Source organism: Hemitrygon akajei, unplaced genomic scaffold, assembly GCF_048418815.1.
Source record: "Hemitrygon akajei unplaced genomic scaffold, sHemAka1.3 Scf000080, whole genome shotgun sequence".
NCBI classification, from domain to species: Eukaryota; Metazoa; Chordata; class Chondrichthyes; order Myliobatiformes; family Dasyatidae; genus Hemitrygon; species Hemitrygon akajei.
In genome coordinates, this window is record NW_027331966.1 from 2,938,846 (window position 1) to 2,957,175 (window position 18,330).

At 41.1% G+C, this 18,330-nt stretch overlaps 2 protein-coding genes across 5 annotated transcripts in view; both read left to right on the forward strand.

Annotated features, from left to right (window-relative positions):
* LOC140722586 (uncharacterized) overlaps positions 1-18,330 on the forward strand; it is a 50,471-nt gene that overhangs the window by 8,644 nt on the left and 23,497 nt on the right. The window lies entirely within an intron of this gene.
* LOC140722561 (uncharacterized) lies at positions 12,946-14,439 on the forward strand (the record flags this gene model as incomplete). Its single annotated transcript, XM_073037264.1, has 1 exon — positions 12,946-14,439. A coding segment is annotated over one exon (1,494 nt), but the record flags the coding sequence as incomplete, so codon positions are not given.

Genomic DNA, 18,330 nt, shown 5'->3' on the forward strand with positions numbered 1-18,330 from the left:
CATTCCTATCAACCCAATATAACCAGAAGGACATACCAGAAGTTAACAGCCCAATAATACATTCATAGATTAGGCAAAGTGAGACCACCATCCTTTTTCAACTTTTGCAAATGACATTTACCAATTCTTGGTCTTTTATTATCCCAAATAAAAGATAGAATAATAGAATCAATCCAATCAAATAACTTCTTAGTAAACAAAAACAGGAATATTCTGAAATAAATATAAAAGTTTGGTTGGGCGGAAGCAGACACTTTGCTTGCTTCCTCTGGAATAATCCCAAAAATTGCTGTAAGTGGATTAGGTTGAACATCCACATCTATAACTTTAGATAATATTCCAAACACATCCCTCCAAAAATTGTTTAAACTTACACATGACCAGAACATATGAGTTAGAGTAGCCACTTCTGCATTACATCTGTCACAAATAGGGCTAATATTAGAAAAAATATGCACCAATTTATCTTTGGACATATGGGCCCTGTGTACTATCTTAATCTGAATTTAGATATGGCGTGTGCAGATAGGTGAATTATTGACTAAATAATAAATTTTACTCCACTGATTATCTGAAAGTGAATGTTGAAGTTGTACTTCCCAGGTGCGTTGAACCCTATCATTAGGCGACATGCGAGCATTCATTAACTGTTTATAAAGGATTGCTATGAATTGTTTTTGAAAAGGTTTAAACTGAAAAATAGCATAAGCCAAATTTAAAGAGCAGGCTGAGGGGTAAATTGGTAAAAAATCACGTAAAAAATTCCCAACCTGTAAATATTTGAAAAATGTGTATTAGAGATATCATATTTGTCCATTAACTGTGAAAAAGACATTAAACACTCTTGTAAAAACAAATCTTAAAAAGTCCACTAAAGGAGGAAAATTGGCTTTATAAAGATCCTGATATTTTTTAGTAATTATAACACCTAAATATCTAAAAGAATCCATAACTTTAAAAGGAATATTATCATATATAGAGACAGATTCATTTAAAGGAAGTAATTCACTTTTACTAAAATTTATTTTATATCCTGAAAGGTCTCCAAATTTGTCATATAATTTTAGCAAAGCAGGAATAGATTATTCAGGCTTGGATATATATATCAATAAATCATCAGTGTAAAGAGAGATCTTGTGCATGGTCTCATTCACAAAAATCCCATGAATATTTTCGGCTTCACAAAGAGCAATAGCAAGGGGCTCTAATCTTAAGTTACATAACAAAGGACTTAATGGGCAACCTTGGCTTGTCCCCGTGATAGCTGAAAAAAGGAGACCTACAGTTATTAGTGACAACAGTAGCAATAGGAGCTTTATATATCATTTTAATCCAATTATTAAAATTAATACAAAAACAAAATTTTTCTAAAGTATTAAATAAATATTTCCATTCGATTCAATCAAATGCTTTTTCAGCATCCAAAGATATAAGGCATTGTGGAGTTTTAGAAGAAGGTGAATGTATAATGTTAAATAATCTCCGAACATTTGAGAAAGAAAAATGACCCTTTATAAAGCCTGTTTGATCTTTAAAAATGACTTTACCCAAAATACTCTCCAATGGATTGGCCATCATCTTTAAGTGAATCTTAGCTTCAACATTCAATAATGAAATAGGTCTGTATGAGGCAAAATCAAAAGGATCTTTATCCTTTTTGAGAATTAAAGAAATAGAAGCTTCATAAAAAGTAGAGGGTAAATCACTTTTCACAAAAGATTCTTTAAACATCTCCAACATATATGGAGAAAGCAATTTTCCAATTTTTTTGTAAAATTCTACAGGATAACCAGCAAGTCCTGGGGCCTTACCAGATTGCATTGAGAAAATAGCTTTATGAATTTTGGATTCAGTAATTTAGGCATCCAGAATTTTTTGATCCTCAACAGAAATTTTAGGAAAAGCAATCGTTCGTAAAAAAAACAACAACAACAACAACAACAACAACAACAGTCATTTGAGAAGAGTCCACTGGACATTGAGATTTATAAAGTTCAGTATAAAAGTCTTGAAAAATCTTATTAATTTCTTCATAATCCCGAGCCAGGGTGCCATCTTTTCTACGAATTTTCAAAATTTGCATCTTGGCTCCAGCTGATTTTAATTGAGATGCAAGTAGTTTATTATTTTTATCTCCAAACATATAAAATTGGGTCTTTATCTTAAGTAGATAACCTTCAATTGAATGAGTTAATAATAGGTTATATTATGATTGAAGTTCCACCCTTTTTTAAAATGTCAATATTAGGGGAAGTCACATAGATATTATCTAAATCTTTAATTTGTTTTGAAATTTTATCTAATTTTGCTTTAGTCTGTTTTTTAAGTTTAGTTGAATAAGAAATAATCTGACCACATAAAAATGCTTTGAATGTATCCAATATAATTAATTTAGACATACCTCCTATATCATTAAAAAGTAAAAAATTATTTTATCTGGCTTTCGATAAAACTAATAAAGTCAGAGCTTTGCAATAAAGTCTGAGACATGTGCCATGGTGGACGGCCAAAAATGTCATCGTCAAATTCAAAGGACAAACTCAAAGGCGCATGATCAGGTATAGCAATAGCGTCATATTCACAGTTTTTAACAATAGGCAAAAGACGGGGATCAACTATAATATAATCAATCCTTGAATATATTTTATAAACATGGAAAAAAAAAGAATATTCTCTGTTATCAGGGTGTAAATGCCTCCATAATTCGATCAACCCAAAATTGGTCAAAAAAGAGTTAATAGATAGATACTTTATTCATCCCCATGGGGAAATTCAACTTTTTTTCCAATGTCCCATACACTTGTTGTAGCAAAACTAATAACATACAATACTTAACTCAGTAAAAAAAAATATGATATGCATCTAAATCACTATCTCAAAAAGCATTAATAATAGCTTTTAAAAAGTTCTTAAGTCCTGGCGGTTGAATTGTAAAGCCTAATGGCATTGGGGAGTATTGACCTCTTCATCCTGTCTGAGGAGCATTGCATCGATAGTAACCTGTCGCTGAAACTGCTTCTCTGTCTCTGGATGGTGCTATGTAGAGGATGTTCAGAGTTTTCCATAATTGACCGTAGCCTACTCAGTGCCCTTCGCTCAGCTACCGATGTTAAACTCTCCAGTACTTTGCCCACAACAGAGCCCGCCTTCCTTACCAGCTTATTAAGACGTGAGGCGTCCCTCTTCTTAATGCTTCCTCCCCAACACGCCACCACAAAGAAGAGGGCGCTCTCCACAACTGACCTATAGAACATCTTCAGCATCTCACTACAGACATTGAATGACGCCAACCTTCTAAGGAAGTACAGTCGACTCTGTGCCTTCCTGCACAAGGCATCTGTGTTGGCAGTCCAGTCTAGCTTCTCGTCTAACTGTACTCCCAGATACTTGTAGGTCTTAACCTGCTCCACACATTCTCCATTAATGATCACTGGCTCCATATGAGGCCATATAACTGACGCAAAATGATTTGGAAGTCGTTGATTAGTTGAGCTCTTATCAATCATAGGATTTAAGCAACAGTTAAAATCCCCACCCATTAACAACATATACTCTTTTAAATCTGGCAGTAAAGCAAATTTTTTTTTTAAAAAAAGCAGGATCATCGAAATTAGGACCATACAAATTAACCAGAACAACCTTTCTATTACAAATCACTCCTTTAACAATTAAAAATCTACCATTAGAATCTGACTCAATATCCTCTTGAGTAAATATATTAGATTTAATAAAGATAGACTCACCCTTAGTTTTGCTCTGAGAAGTAGCATGGAGTTGTTTTCCATTCCGCCAGCGAAAAAAATCTATTTTGATCTCCTGTCTTGATATGCGTCTCCTGAGCAAAAATTATATCAAATTGGAATCGATTAATAATTTTAAGTCTTTTTTGTTTCATAGGATAATTCCAACCACGTATATTCCAAATTATTACATTAATCCATTTAACTGCCATACTATAATTTTATTCTTATTTACTTTATACATCCGCAGAACACATACCAATACGGAATTATCAAAGATGGCAGTGATGAAGAATAAAGCCATATAGAAAACACACATGCTCCAGAACCACCCAATGGGAAAAAACTCCTAACTCTAAACCCACCCACCCTCCCAAAAGCCTAAAAAAAAGGCAAGTGACCTAAGATAGATGCGAAGACATGGGCCAGTCTGCCTCTCGTCTCTACCTCCCCCGAGCCAGAACATAAAATAAATAAAATGACCTTGCAAGAAAGACAGTAAAGTCTCAACAAAGGAGTGTTTACGTTCTATCATGTGTTAAACAGAAAAAGAACCAAAATAATATATTCTCTTAGAGAGAAAAACCAGCCCCATCTTAAGTTTAGCTTTAAATCCCTAAGAAAACTTTAAATTCAGTTACAGGGCACTATAATAAAACAGAATAAAAAAAGTTAATAGTATACTTAACTGAACTAAATTGATGGAAATATTAATTAGTAAAATCATAGTAACTTAACCCTCTCAGATAAATATATAAAAAGAAACCCTGTTGGTAGAAAAAAAAACTACCAGTTAGTAATTTAAGAAACAACAAAAAAAATCAAACCAAATATTAGATAAAAGGAACAAATCCTTTTATCCTCTTTTCTCAGTCAAATATGTAATTATCCATTTAAATAGTCAAACTTGATCCGTAAATCTTCTTTCCAAAAAAAAATCCAATAGGATGTAATGATGAGCAGGTTTTCTTTTCTTCTTTTATTAATTTGTCAATGAAATATCCAAATAGCCTTCATATATCTTCTTTTCGTAGTGTGAGTAATATACAGATAATCAAACAGCTTTTCAGTTAGTTCATTCAGTAGTAACATCAGTGGCAGTGACAGGTATAGCCTGGACAAAATCCAGCTCAACTTTTGGGTCAAAGAAAGTACATGGGGAAGAATTAGGAGGAAAAACTTTCATTCTTGTCGGGTAACTCAAAGAGGGAAATTGTTTCTTATCATATGCTTGTTTCATTACCAAAGCAAATCTTGCTCTTTGTTCCATTTCTTCTTTTGGATAATCTTCACAAAAACGGAGCTCAGACTCATTGAATCTGAAAACTCTGTTTTTTTGCCTGTCGCATTATTTGATCTTTAATTTTAAAGTGATGAAAACAAGCCAAAATAAATCTTGGTCTGGCTGAGTCTTTAAATTTCGAAGTAGACAGCCTGTGTGCTGTTTCAATAGCAGGTAGATTCATGCAGATTCTTCCCACTTCTCATAGACATAGACATATCACTCTCCTTCAAGAATCAGCAATTAAAAATTTAAAATTCAACATTTAAGCTGTGGGCGGGAGAGAAAACTAAGAGCAGCACAGAATTAGTGCTACTCCATCGACAGACAGAGGGAGTCTCCATTCACCTGTACTATTAGTTCCCTTCGGGGTTGATTGGCATTCGAAAGCCCTGTTCCAATGATATGTCAAAGCTCGTTGCATTCGATTTTGGTCATTGTCAGGCCAATCCATATTATTTGTTAATGATGTTGGCTAACTTAGTTGGTAAGCATTGGAGCAGTAAGACAATAAATTGGGGGGACAGATTCCCATCATTAAAGGCTTGGTCTCCTGCGAAAGTGCTGTAGCAGGCCACAAAACTCATACAGGGTCGATATGCCAGACACGGGTTTGGGATCCCATGTTTCCCTATCAGTTCTAACTTTAGACACACATTCCTGCCCTTCTCTCCTATGTAGACCGGCCTTGGTTTGCTTACGTTGTTTTTCCTGCTGTCGTTTTCGGCGCCCATCCATCCATTCATGCTCTGTTTTTAACGTCTCCCAACCTTTGGTGTTCCTTCTGCAGTACTTACCTCTATCCTAGTGGTCGCCAACCTGTCGATTGCGATCGACTAGTCTATCTTTGAGACTTTTCCAGTAGATCCCAAAAACTAAGAAAAATAAATACACAAATACTGTTGAAAGATTGTTTCTGGATTGTGGGGTTTTAGTTCCATTCTTTCTACATGCGTGTAACTACACAGTGTCCCCAACCACTGGGCCACGAGGAAACAACATGAGTCAGCTGCACCTTTCCTCATTCCCTGTCAGCCCACTGTTGAACTTGAGTGCACGCGAGGTCATCAGTCGCCTAACCGCAGTGACACCCTCATGCCAGAGATCGCCAGTTGGCCTCGGGCGGCCGGTGGGAAGTGCCGTCACTACTGGCCTGGAGTGCTGCCTCTAAACCTGTTTAGCACACTGAATGTTTGTGGGGAATCCGGTGCTAAAATATTCGCAGACGACCTAATTCGGGCTCAGTGTTTCATAGGTATCAGAGCAGCTACCGTGCTATGATCTACTGAAACAAACTTTTGTCGGCTGATAGGTCCTACAAGGGGGGGCGGGCTCGTGCCCTGTCACACTCCTTGCTCGGTCGGTCACTCTCTCCGGACTGTGACTGCCGCGGCCCCGGCACAGGGACCTCCGGCCCTGACGTTGTCCTCTCACCCGACCCACGACCAACCAAACCAAGCCAAGGCATCTAGCGGTGGGCAGGCAGGAGGCTGTCCAGTGAGGCAATGAAGCCCTCAAAACTGCTTCGGTACCCCTAGTCCAAGCACCCTGCACTCAAATGCAAATGTGTTGAGTTTTTTCAGCGGAGAAAACATGAGCAGCGCGGGACAGAAGCTAAGTGCCGAGAGCCACATAAACTAAATTACAGAATAGACTGGACATAAGGAACCTGCTTCCCGTATCACTGTATTCCTATCGTGTTTAACAACCCCACCCACCCCATCCCCTGTCGGCCGGTCCGCAAGAATATTGTCAATATTAAACTGGTCTGCGGTGCAAAAAAGGGGCGGGTGCCCCAGTGTTTATACATTATTTCTACTTCCAGGTTGTGGGGTTTTACTTCCGGTCTTTTCTGCCCTGGTGCGCATGCATGTAACTAATTGATCTGGGTCGATCTTGCATTTTACAAAGGCCAAGGTAGGGGAAACTTGTGCTTAAAATGGTTGGTGACCGCTACTCTATCCCTTTATCACATGCATTATTCCTCCAACTTGCTGATAATATACTGATCCACTTTAAAGGTAGGTCACATCCAGAATTTTTTCCAGTTAGCCGTGGATTTCCTTCCACGCTGCTGTGTGGTGTTGGGAAATCATGTACAAGGCAAGTTACAGCAGTAGTTTGCCATTGCCTTCTGCTGGTTTTGTTCACCAGCTCTAACCCAGCACAGATGAAAGTGTGCAAGGGAGTCGGCTGGATTCGAACTCGGGACCTCTCACCTCGAAGTCCAACGCTGAAGCCACTATGCCACCAGTGGCATAGCCAGCAAAGTTCCGCTTTACATCTGCCTTTCCCTTCCATTCCCTTTTCAACAATTTCCACTTCTTTCCTCAGTTCTTTTTCCAAATCAAATTTACTGCTTGTTCTCATGAGGTAATAACCCAGGCTCCTGCACCCTCTCCCATCCGTGGCCACATTTTGTTCCCCAATTTCTTATTCAGCACTGCACTCAACATTCACAAATATTTTTCCTTGTCTGGAGAACTCTCACACAAATTGTGTCGGGCTGCTGCTGGCCCACTTGTATCAATCGACTGCAATTGACCGATGGTCTCTAAGTAATTTATTGGGCTCAAAGCCTCCTGCTCAATTAACAATGAGATAAATTTACCCGGCTGGCACCTCCTGCTTAAATGATGAATTTACCTGGCATGTCTGCCTCCTGGCCACTTAGTAAAATTTTGCCTACCTTATACAAATCTCCCAACAATTTCTTTCCCAATCCTGTCAAGGTATGTGATCAGCCTTGGGTGAGGCACCGTATGTCCAAAGGAACTAACGGTGAGTGACAAATTTAAAATACCCATTGGGCTTCCGTTCGGTCTCCGCAGTCCCCAGAGTGGTCCAGCTGCTTACTCAGCCCGTCTGCTTGGCACTCCCTATATTGGGACCCTGTTCGTGATGCCAAATGTTAAAGTTGAATCTGAATAAAACTCAGGAGACCAGCTTCTTATCGACACCATGGTTTATTGTGCATTCAAATGCCTGCAGGAGTTTGAGTCCCAGTTGTCAAAGGGAAGGCACGTAAGCACTGCCACCTTCTGACAAGTCGAATGACTTGGGTTACAGCCGTATATTTATACATAGTACATCCCATACATTAATATTGCAAGTTGTTATTTGAACTGGCACGCCCACTAAGTGTGTTGGTGCAAAACTTAATTACTTAGATAACAGAGTTTGCTAAATGGTTTTAATTATAGATGGATGTACTGTCCAGTCCTTATCAGTTATTCCCTTTGCAAGGCCCTGACTTAATTACAAACAGATGTTTATTCCTGTCCTTATCAGTGAGTCCTCCTCCCTTTACTCAAACGAGGATACAATGTATAATATTATCAGCTCTCAATGTGTCTCTCTGCAAGCCACAGAGAACTGGTAATGAGTCTGTCTTAGCTAAACGCTGAAGTCTGAGTTCACTTCAGTTCAAAATTCCTATTCACTCCCAATTATTCTTTTAGCCAGAGGTTACACAGGTTCAAAATGAATTTTTTTATATACCCTCAATTCGTCAGGAGGGTTCAGGGGAAATATTTATGCCCAATATAGAACCTGGTGTTACCTGTGTGTATTCTGGCAATGCAAGAGGTGCTGGAGAATTTGTAAGTGGGAAGAAGTGGAGTAATATTTGCAAATCTGACTTTTTAAAGCATAGTTTAGCAAGCAAACCACATATGGACAATATGCAAAAGCTTTGGTGAGAAAATCCTTCATTATCCGTTACAGGCCCGCTACATAGGTTGTGTGAGAGTGCAGATGAACTCGATCAAACCCAGGGGAGATCAAAGTACTTATCAACAGTGATTTGCTAGCCGTGAAAACGATTACCTCTCTGTATAAAATTCACTGTGCACATGTCACTGAGTTAAAAAAAAATGCACAGTACATGATTTATGTGCACACTGGTCATTACAAATTACAGGGAACATTGGTGGGAAGATGGTAAGACCTCCAGTGTCCCTGATGCCCTCACCTACAAGATGTGCACCCTGCACGTTAAGGAGTTGGAACCTGAAATGGATGAATTCCAGATCATCCGGGAGTTGGAGGGGGTGATAGATATGACATGAAGAGAGGTGAGTTACACCCAAGGTGCCGTACACAGGAAACCGGGAGAGAGTCAGGAAGGGGAATGAGGTTAAATAGCCATTGCAGAGTACTCTTGTGCCCATCAAACACAACAAAAGGTAGACCACTTTAGAAACTGGTGGTGAAGGGGATTACCTGACAGAGAAAAGTCAAAGGGGTGATAGGGGATTCATTAGTTAGGGGAACAGAACAAGAGGGGACTGATATCCAAGTGGTAAGGCATGCTAGTGCTAGTAGGGGTGGAGCGGGTGATGTGGTTAAAATAAGCTGTAAGGGGAATGGGAGCCAGAATGACCAAACAGATAATGGAGAGGGTGAATTGAATTGAATTGACTTTATTAGATACCTACTTCATAAACATGAGGAGTAGAAAACTTTGTTATCTCTCCATCTAAATGTGCAATGTGTAATTTATGGTAATTTATAACAGATCGTTTGTACATAGGACAGTCAATATAACATCGAAATGCAATTGTATCAGCATGAATTAATCAGTCTGATGGCCTGGTGGAAGATGATGTCCCAGAGCCTGTTGCTCCTTTTGCTGTGGTACCATTTCCTGGATGGTAGCAGCAGGAACAGTTTGTGGTTGTGGTGAATTTGGTCCCTGATATCCTTTGGGCCCTTTTTATACACCTGTCTGTGTAAATGTACTGAATAGTGGAAAGTTCACCACTACGGATGTGCTGGGCTGTCCGCAACACTCTCTGCAGTTTCCTGCAATTAAGGGAAGTACAATTCCCATACCAGGCAGTGATGCAGCCTGTCAGCATGCTCTCAAATGTGTCCCTGTAGAAAGTCCTCAGGATTTTGGTCCCCATCCCCAACTTTTTCAACTGTCTGAAGTGACAGAGGTGCTGTTGTGCTCTTTTCACAACACAGCCGGTATGTACAGACAATGTAAGGTGCTTGGTGATGTTTATGCCGAGGAACTTAAAGCTGTTCACCTTCTTAACCCCAGATCCAGTGATGTCAATAGGGGTTATCCTGTCTCCATTCCTCCTGTCGTCCACAATCAGCTCCTTTGTTTTTGTGAAAATGATGGAGGGTTTGTTTCCTTGACACCAGTCAGATGTTCAGATCATAGATAGATTCAGCAGTTAGATGGTTGAGCCTGGTGCAATGAATGTGCTGAGCTGTGTATATCACAATGCAAGAAGTATCGTAGGAAAGCCTGATGAGCTCAGGACAGGCCAATATTGGGACTTGTTTACACCCAACAGTCTGAAGGATTTAGAGGAACAAATTTGTAGAGAGATTGAAGACCATGCCAATAAACAAAAAGGTTGATTCAGTAAGTGATTTTAACTTTCCATATATTGACGAAGACTCCCATACTATAAAAGGACTAGTTAGGGTAGAGTTTGTCAAATGTGCCCTTAATCAATAAGTAGAATTCCCAATGTAGAAGTGTGCAATAAGCTGTTAGGAAATGATCAGGGCTGGTGACAGAAATTAGTGATCATAATGCCATGAGATTCAAAGTAAATATGGAAAAAGAGAGGTCTGGACCACGGGTTGAGATTCTAAATTAGAGAAAGGTCATTTTTGATGGTATCAGAAAGGATTTGACAAGTGTGGTTTGGGACAGGTTGTCTCCTGGCAAAGGAGTACCTGTAAGTGGGAGGCGTTCAGATGTGAATTTTTGAGGATGCAGAGTTTGTATTTGCCTGCCAAAATGAAAGTTGGAAGGTAACTGATCCAGGGAACCTTGCTTTTGAAAAGAAATTGAAGCCTCGTATATTTTGTTCCTCTAAATGCCTCAGACTGTTGGGTGCTACCAAGACCCATTAATGACTACAAATCATGATTCCACGCACTGAGTTCATCTGAATTTTTTTGTTGTCTTCTTTTGGTTTCTCAAAGCTTCCGAATAGTTTTTGTTCTTTTGTTTGCCCTCTCTTTGACATTTACGTTGGCTTTGGCTTCTCATTTTAGCCACAGTTGTGTCCTCCTGTCTTTCTAATGCTTCCACTTCTGTGGAATCACTCAGCTCCCGAATTGCTCCAGAAACTCCAGCCACTGCTGCTCAATTGTCACTCCTACCCTTTCCCTTCCAAACAAGTTTGGCCAGCTTCTCTGCCATAGAAACATGGAGAAGCTCAGTAAAGAAACAGGCTCTTTGGCCCATCTAGTCAATGTCAAAAAAGCATTTCAACTTGCAGTGCGACCTGGACCAGCTGGCAAAATGGTTTGAGAAAAGGAAAAAGGAATTTAATGCAGACAAGTGTGAGTTGTTGCACTTTGGTCTGACCTACCAAGGGAGGTCTTTCACAGTGACTGGTTGGGCACGGAGGAGTGTTGTAGAAGAAAGGGACCTGTTGTAGAAGAAAGTCCTTAATTCACTGAAAGTGGTATCACAGTTAGATAGAGACAGAAGGGAAGATTTTAGCCCAATGGCCTTCATGAACAAAGGTACTGACAACAATAGATGGATGTTATGTTGACTTGTAGAAGACATTGGTGAGGCCTAATTTGGAGTACTGGGTGCAGTTTTGGTCACCAACCTACAGGAAAGCTGTAAGGACTTTGAAGGAGTTCAGAGAAAATTCACAAGTATGTTGCCAGGTCTGGAGTACTTGGGTTATAAGGAAAGATTGAACAGGTCAAGACTTTATTCCTTGGACTGTAGGAGTTTGAGGGGAGATTTGATTGTGATAGAGGGGCATAGATAGTGTAAATGCAAGCTGGCTTTTACCACTGAGATGGGGTGGGAGTACAACCAGAGGCCATGGGTTAAGGGTGAAAGGTGAAATGTTAAGGGGAACATGAAGGGAAACTCATTCACACAGACAGTCATCCGGGTGTGGAATGAGCAGCCAGCTCAAGTGGTGCATGCAAGCTCGATTTCAACATTTCAGAGGTTCATGTAGGTACCTGCATGGTAGGGGTATGGGAGTGGGAAGATTAAATAGTTCAGCACAGACTAGATGGCCCAAAGGGCATGTTTCTGTGTTGTAATTTTCTACAAGAATGTGAAATATTACAAAAATTCACTCTGTCTTTTTAACAGCTGTGTGGACCAACCATTCACCTCAACAGGAATTTTTTATATGGCATTAAAACTGTGGCACTTTAAGTTAGTAATACATAAAAGAAAATCCCAGATGCACATCAAGAAAGACTAATTGCGTGAGACTGTTTCAGTTACTGTGGGGCCAGGCACCCATGCAGCTCAGCAGGAACAGGGAATAATACCAATGGAGAGATTCCAACTCAGCCAAGGTAGAAATTGGAGATGGCAGAAATGCCCCATTCTTATAGAAACAGGAACAGCATCAGGGAATTGATGGTCGTTCCAGATACCAGCACTCTGCCCAGTCAGGAGATGATTTCTGTGTCCAACTTGGGTAGAATCTCACTGTAACAGTGTGATACCAGATCAAACCTTGGTAACTCAAGTAATCTCATCTGAAATGTTGTCCTACACCCATTGATGGATTTTGTAAATCTTTTTACAGGTTAAAAACAAGAAGGAGTTTGTCTCCAGGAAGTTCAAACACGGCACACCAGTTTGGTTGTCTCTGTCCAGATATTTAAGAAGTGGAGCAAGGGGTTCAATCGACCATCCTTGCTGCTCAAACTGTGGGGAGGGATTCACTCGGTCATTTGACCAACTGGCAACCCGTCATTTCACACAGGAGAAAGGCCATTCACCTGCTCAGACAGTGGGAATGGATTCACTCGGTCCTCTCAACTGAAGGTACATCAGCAAGTTCACACTGGGCAAGGCCATTCACCTGTTCTGTGTGCGAGAAAGGATTCAGTCAGTCTTCCCACCTGCGGACACACCTGTCAGTTCACTGTGGGCAAAGGCTGGTGATCTGCTGAATTTCTGGGAAAGGATTCACTCAGTCATCTGACCTAATGGCACACCAGCGTGTTCACACTGGGGAGAGGCCGTTCAGCTGCTCAGTCTGTGGGAAGAGATTCACTCAGTCATCCCACCTGCAAAGTCATCAGCGAGTTCACACTGGGGAGAAGCCGTTCATCTGCTCAGTCTGTGGGAAGAGATTCACTCGGTCATCCACCCTACTGGTACATCAGCGAGTTCACACTGGGGAGAAACCGTTCACCTGTTCAGAATGTGGGAAGAGATTCACTGATTCTTCCACCCTACAGAAGCATCAGCGAGTTCACACTGGGGAGAAGCCGTTCACCTGCTCAGAATGTGGGAAGGGATTCACTCAGTCATCCCACCTACTGGAACACCAGTCAGTTCACACTGGGGAGAAGCCATTCACCTGCACAGAATGTGGGAAGAGATTCAATCAGTCATCCAATCTACAGAGACATCATCGAATTCACACTGGAGAGCGGCCATTCACCTGCTCAGTCTGTGGGAAGAGATTCACTAATCCATCCACCCTTCTGAGTCATCAGCGAGTTCACACTGGAGAGAAGCCATTCACCTGCTCAGAGTGTGGGATGGGATTCACTGACTCTTCCACCCTACAGAGACATCAGCGAGTTCACACTGGGGAGAAGCTGTTCATCTGCTCAGAGTGTGGGAAGGGATTCACTCAGTCATCCAATCTACAGAGACATCATCGAGTTCACACTGGTGAGAGGCCATTCACCTGCTCAGAGTGTGGGAAAGGATTCACTGACTCTTCCACCCTACAGAGTCACCAGCGAGTTCACACTGGGGAGAAGCTTTTCATCTGCTCAGTCTGTGGGAAGGGATTCACTCGGTCATCCACCCTACTGGTACATCAGCGAGTTCACACTGGAGAGAAACCGTTCACCTGCTCAGAATGTGGGAAGAGATTCACTGATTCATCCACCCTACAGAAGCATCAGCGAGTTCACACTGGGGAGAAGCCATTCACCTGCTCAGAATGTGGGAAGGGATTCACTCAGTCATCCCACCTACTGGAACACCAGTCAGTTCACACTGGGGAGAAGCCGTTCACCTGCTCAGAATGTGGGAAGAGATTCGCTCACTCATCCAACCTACATAGTCATCAGCGAATTCACACTGGAGAGAGGCCATTCACCTGCTCAGAGTGTGGGAAGGGATTCACTCGGTCATCTCAACTACTGGCACACCAGCAAGTTCACACTGGGAAGTGGCCTTTCACCTGCTCAGAATGTGGGAAAGGATTCACTGAGTCATCCACCTTACTGGTACATCAGCGAGTTCACACTGGGGAGAAGCCGTTCACCTGCTCCGTCTGTGGGAAGAGATTCACTCGGTCAGCCAACCTACAGAGACATCAGCAAGTTCACACTAGGGAGAAGCCGTTCACCTGCTCAGTCGGTGGGAAAGGATTCACTCAGTCATCCCAAATACTGGAACACAAGTCAGTTCATAGTGGGGAGTGACCATTGTTATGAATCCCTAGGTTTTGTTTGATATGGACTGTCAGTCTGACTTGCAGCTTGTTTACATTGCTCGCAGCTTGTTTAGTTTTAACTGAGGACACAGACACTCAGAGTCAGGTGGAGACGGATGAAAAATGGAAGAATCGAAACCAGGGAACTAGTGGCCAAGGGTCACTGTTTGGAACTTTCCTTTGCCCACAAGGGTGGGCTAATTATCGATTCACCATACATCGAATGTGTGGCTGTCACCTCATTTAACACATAGGAGTGGATCTGATTTGGGATATCCTATGGAGACCACTTATGTGTTAACCCTTGCCTGGGTGTGATGTGGTCATTCATTTGAAGATGATACCCCTCATGACAAGTCACTTTCGGTGAAAATTCGTATGTAGATTTGTAAAGATGACGGATAAAATCTACAGCAACTGTTCTCTCATTTTAACACTGTGGAACCTGTAGAACAGACAGACGGACAGACGTACTTTATTTATCCTGAGGGAAATTGAGTTTCGTTACAGCCGCACCAACCAAAAATAGTGTAGAAATATAGCAATATAAAACCATCAATAATTAAATAATAATAAGTTTATCTTTGCAAGTGTAAATAAGTCCAGGACCAGCCTATTGGCTCAGGGTGTCTGACACTCCGAGGGAAGATTAGAAGAGTTTGATGGCCACAGGCAGGAATGACTTCCTGTGATGCTCAGTGTTACATCTCGGTGAAATGAGTCTCTGGCTGAATGTACTCCTGTGCCTAACCAGTACATTATGGAGCGGATGGGAGTCATTGTCCAAGATGGCATGCAACTTGGACAGCATCCTCTTTTCAGACACCACCGCCAGAGAGTGCAGTTACACCCCCAGAACATCACTGGCATAACAAATGAGTTTGTTGATTCTGTTGGTGTCTGCTACCCTCAGCCTGCTGCCCCAGCACACAACAGCAAACATGATAGCACTAGTCACCACAGCCTCGTAGAACATCCTCAGCATCGTCTGGTAGATGTCAAAGGACCTCAGTATCCTCAGGAAATAGAGACGGCTCTGACCCTTCTTGTAAACAGCCTGAGTGTTCTTTGACCAGTCCAGTTTATTGTCAATTTGTATGCCCAGGTATTTGTAATCTTCCACCATGTCCACACTGACCCCTTGGATGGAAACAGGGGTCACCGGTGCCTTAGCCTTCCTCAGGTCCACCACCAGCTCCTTAGTCTTTTTCACATTAAGCTGCAGATGATTCTGCTCGTACCATGTGACAAAGATTTCCACCATAGCTCTGTACTCGGCCTTATCTCCCTTGCTGTTTGACATAACAGTCTTCTCTCGACATTTACCCTGAATTACAAATATCTCTCTCATCACCTATTTTGTGGATGAACTGAACTTTCATACTTTACCATCTGAAGACTCCAAGTCTTGTTTCCCCCGAGCTCAATAGTTTGGGAGTTATATTTACACACATACATACACATAACACTGTTAATTGTTGTTTAACTTGCCTAAGTTACTATATTATAAGTGGATATAATTAGCATTGTGGTTTTCACATCAAAAACAGACTCCAGTAGTAGTCTATTGCTGCTGGTTCGTTTCTGAAGCATTACGGTTCATAACAAAATGGGGCCTGCATCTGGGATATGATCAAATTTGAGGATTGATTAATTATCGATTTCATTGGGGAAATCTCTTTTGATTTATTTCTGTGCAGAAAATTTGTTGATCGATGTCAGGAAGCGCCAACCTCTGAGGTATTAGAGGACGCCAGAAGGGTTGAGTTGTTGAGTATTGCTGAAAGGTTACATCTTGCTAAGGTGAAATTGACAATGAGGAGGGCACAGATGCAGAGGATAATAGCTGTACATTATGTTTCTGAGAGTGTGTTTAAAGTGGAGGAGTTGGAGGTGTTTCCTGAAAGTAAACAAGTGAGCTTGAGCTCCAGTACAAGTGAGAAAAATTAAAGATGGAGGCTGCGGAAAGGCAGAGGCAGTTTGAGGCTAGAGAGGCAGAAAAACAGACAGAAAATTGTCTCATAAAGTATAACAAAGGGGAAGGCTCAGCAAGCCTATTCTGCTTTGACAGTTGATGAAGCAGCTGATTATTTATACTGCACCAATCAGCACCACTGGGCTATAAACGTGCAGGAGCAGTGTGTGGTTCACTGCTTTGCTCAAAGACACTCACGCTGCCTTGGCTGAGGCTCGAAATCATGACCTTCAGATCGCTAGTTCAACACCTTAACCAGCTGGTCATGCACCACACATTATGACCTAGTGAAACAGGCTGTGCTCAGAGCTTATGAGTTGGTCCCAGAAGCATACAGGCAAAAGTTTAGACATTTGTAGAAATCTGTGAACCAGACGTATATGGAATTTGCTTATGAGAAATTTGTGTGTATTTCCTGCTGGTGCACATATAAAAATGTAAATGATGATTTTAACAGCTTGAAAGAGTTGGTTTTAATTGAAGAATTCAAAAAGTGCGTGCCTGATGACATAAAGATGTATTTAGATGGAAATGATGCTGCCACTATGCAGGAGTCTGCTAGATTAGCAGAACAGTTTGCTTTAACTCATAAGGTTATGTTTACCCTGAATAAGAGTTTCGAAAAGAGTAGCAGGGATAACCAGGGTAAACCAGAAATTAATGCTGGGATTTGTCAAACTTGTCAAGTTGTGGCTAAACCTAATCAGGTCATCCCAGTGGCCCCACTGCTAACTATTATGTGTACTGCATTCAGATTCCCAGAGGCAATGCCTCTCAGAAATATTAAAGCTAAAAATGTGTCGAAGGCTCTTACCGAGTTTTTTTTAACTTTATTCGATTTGCCTCAAGAAATCCAGTCTGATCGAGGAAGTAATTTTACATCTGGGTTATTCCAGCAGGTAGTTTATGAACTGGGAGCAAAACAAATTACATCATCTACATACCATCCGGAATCACAAGGGGCTTTAGAAAAATTTCACTCTACGCTCAAGACATGAAATGATCAAGACATACTGTGTTGAAAATGGAAACGACTAGGATGAAGGAATACATTTGCTTTTGTTCGCAGTAAGAGAGTCGGTTCAGGAATCATTGGGCTTTACTCCATTTGAACTCGTATTTGGTCGCAGAGTGAGGTGACCTTTGACCTTGTAAAAGGAGCGGTGGATTGCTGGGGATGTACATGTTAACTTGTTAGACTATGTTTTAAAGTTCAAAAATAAACTACACCAATTCTGTAGTCTAGCGAAACAAAACTTAAAGACTTCTCAAAACAAAATGAAGTGTTGATTTGATAAGCAAGGTTGCGAAAGAAAATACCAGGTGGGGGGATAAGGTGCTTGCCTTATGTTGACGAATCCACTTCAGGTGAAATTCAATAGACCGTATGAAATAGTCTCTCAATTTAATGATGTGAATTATGTTATTACAACACACGACCGACATAAACTAACACAGCTGGTACACATAAATATGATAAAGCCTTATTTTGACAATCAGGCACCATCTGTGAGTGTTGTTGTCAAAATATATGAATCTGGCAACCCTGAGAATGAAACAATTGACTCGTCTGAGACTTTTCACAAGCCAAACATGGTCCCAGTTAGACTAATGAACTCCGATGTTCCAGAAAACATTGATAACAAGTTGTCTCATCTGCAGCCAAAGCAACAACAACAGCTGAAGGAATTAATTCTGAAGTTTAAAGATTTATTTCCCGATGTTCCCAGGCTAATCACGGTCTCAGTACATGATGCAGATATTGGTCAAGCCAAACCGATTAAACAACACCCATATCGCATGAACGTAGAAAATGTAAATTGGCTGAGCAATTGTTGTAAGTGTGGAAACAGATTCAGTAGGTCTCAGAGGCACTGATTATGGGAAGGTAAATGCAGTAACAAA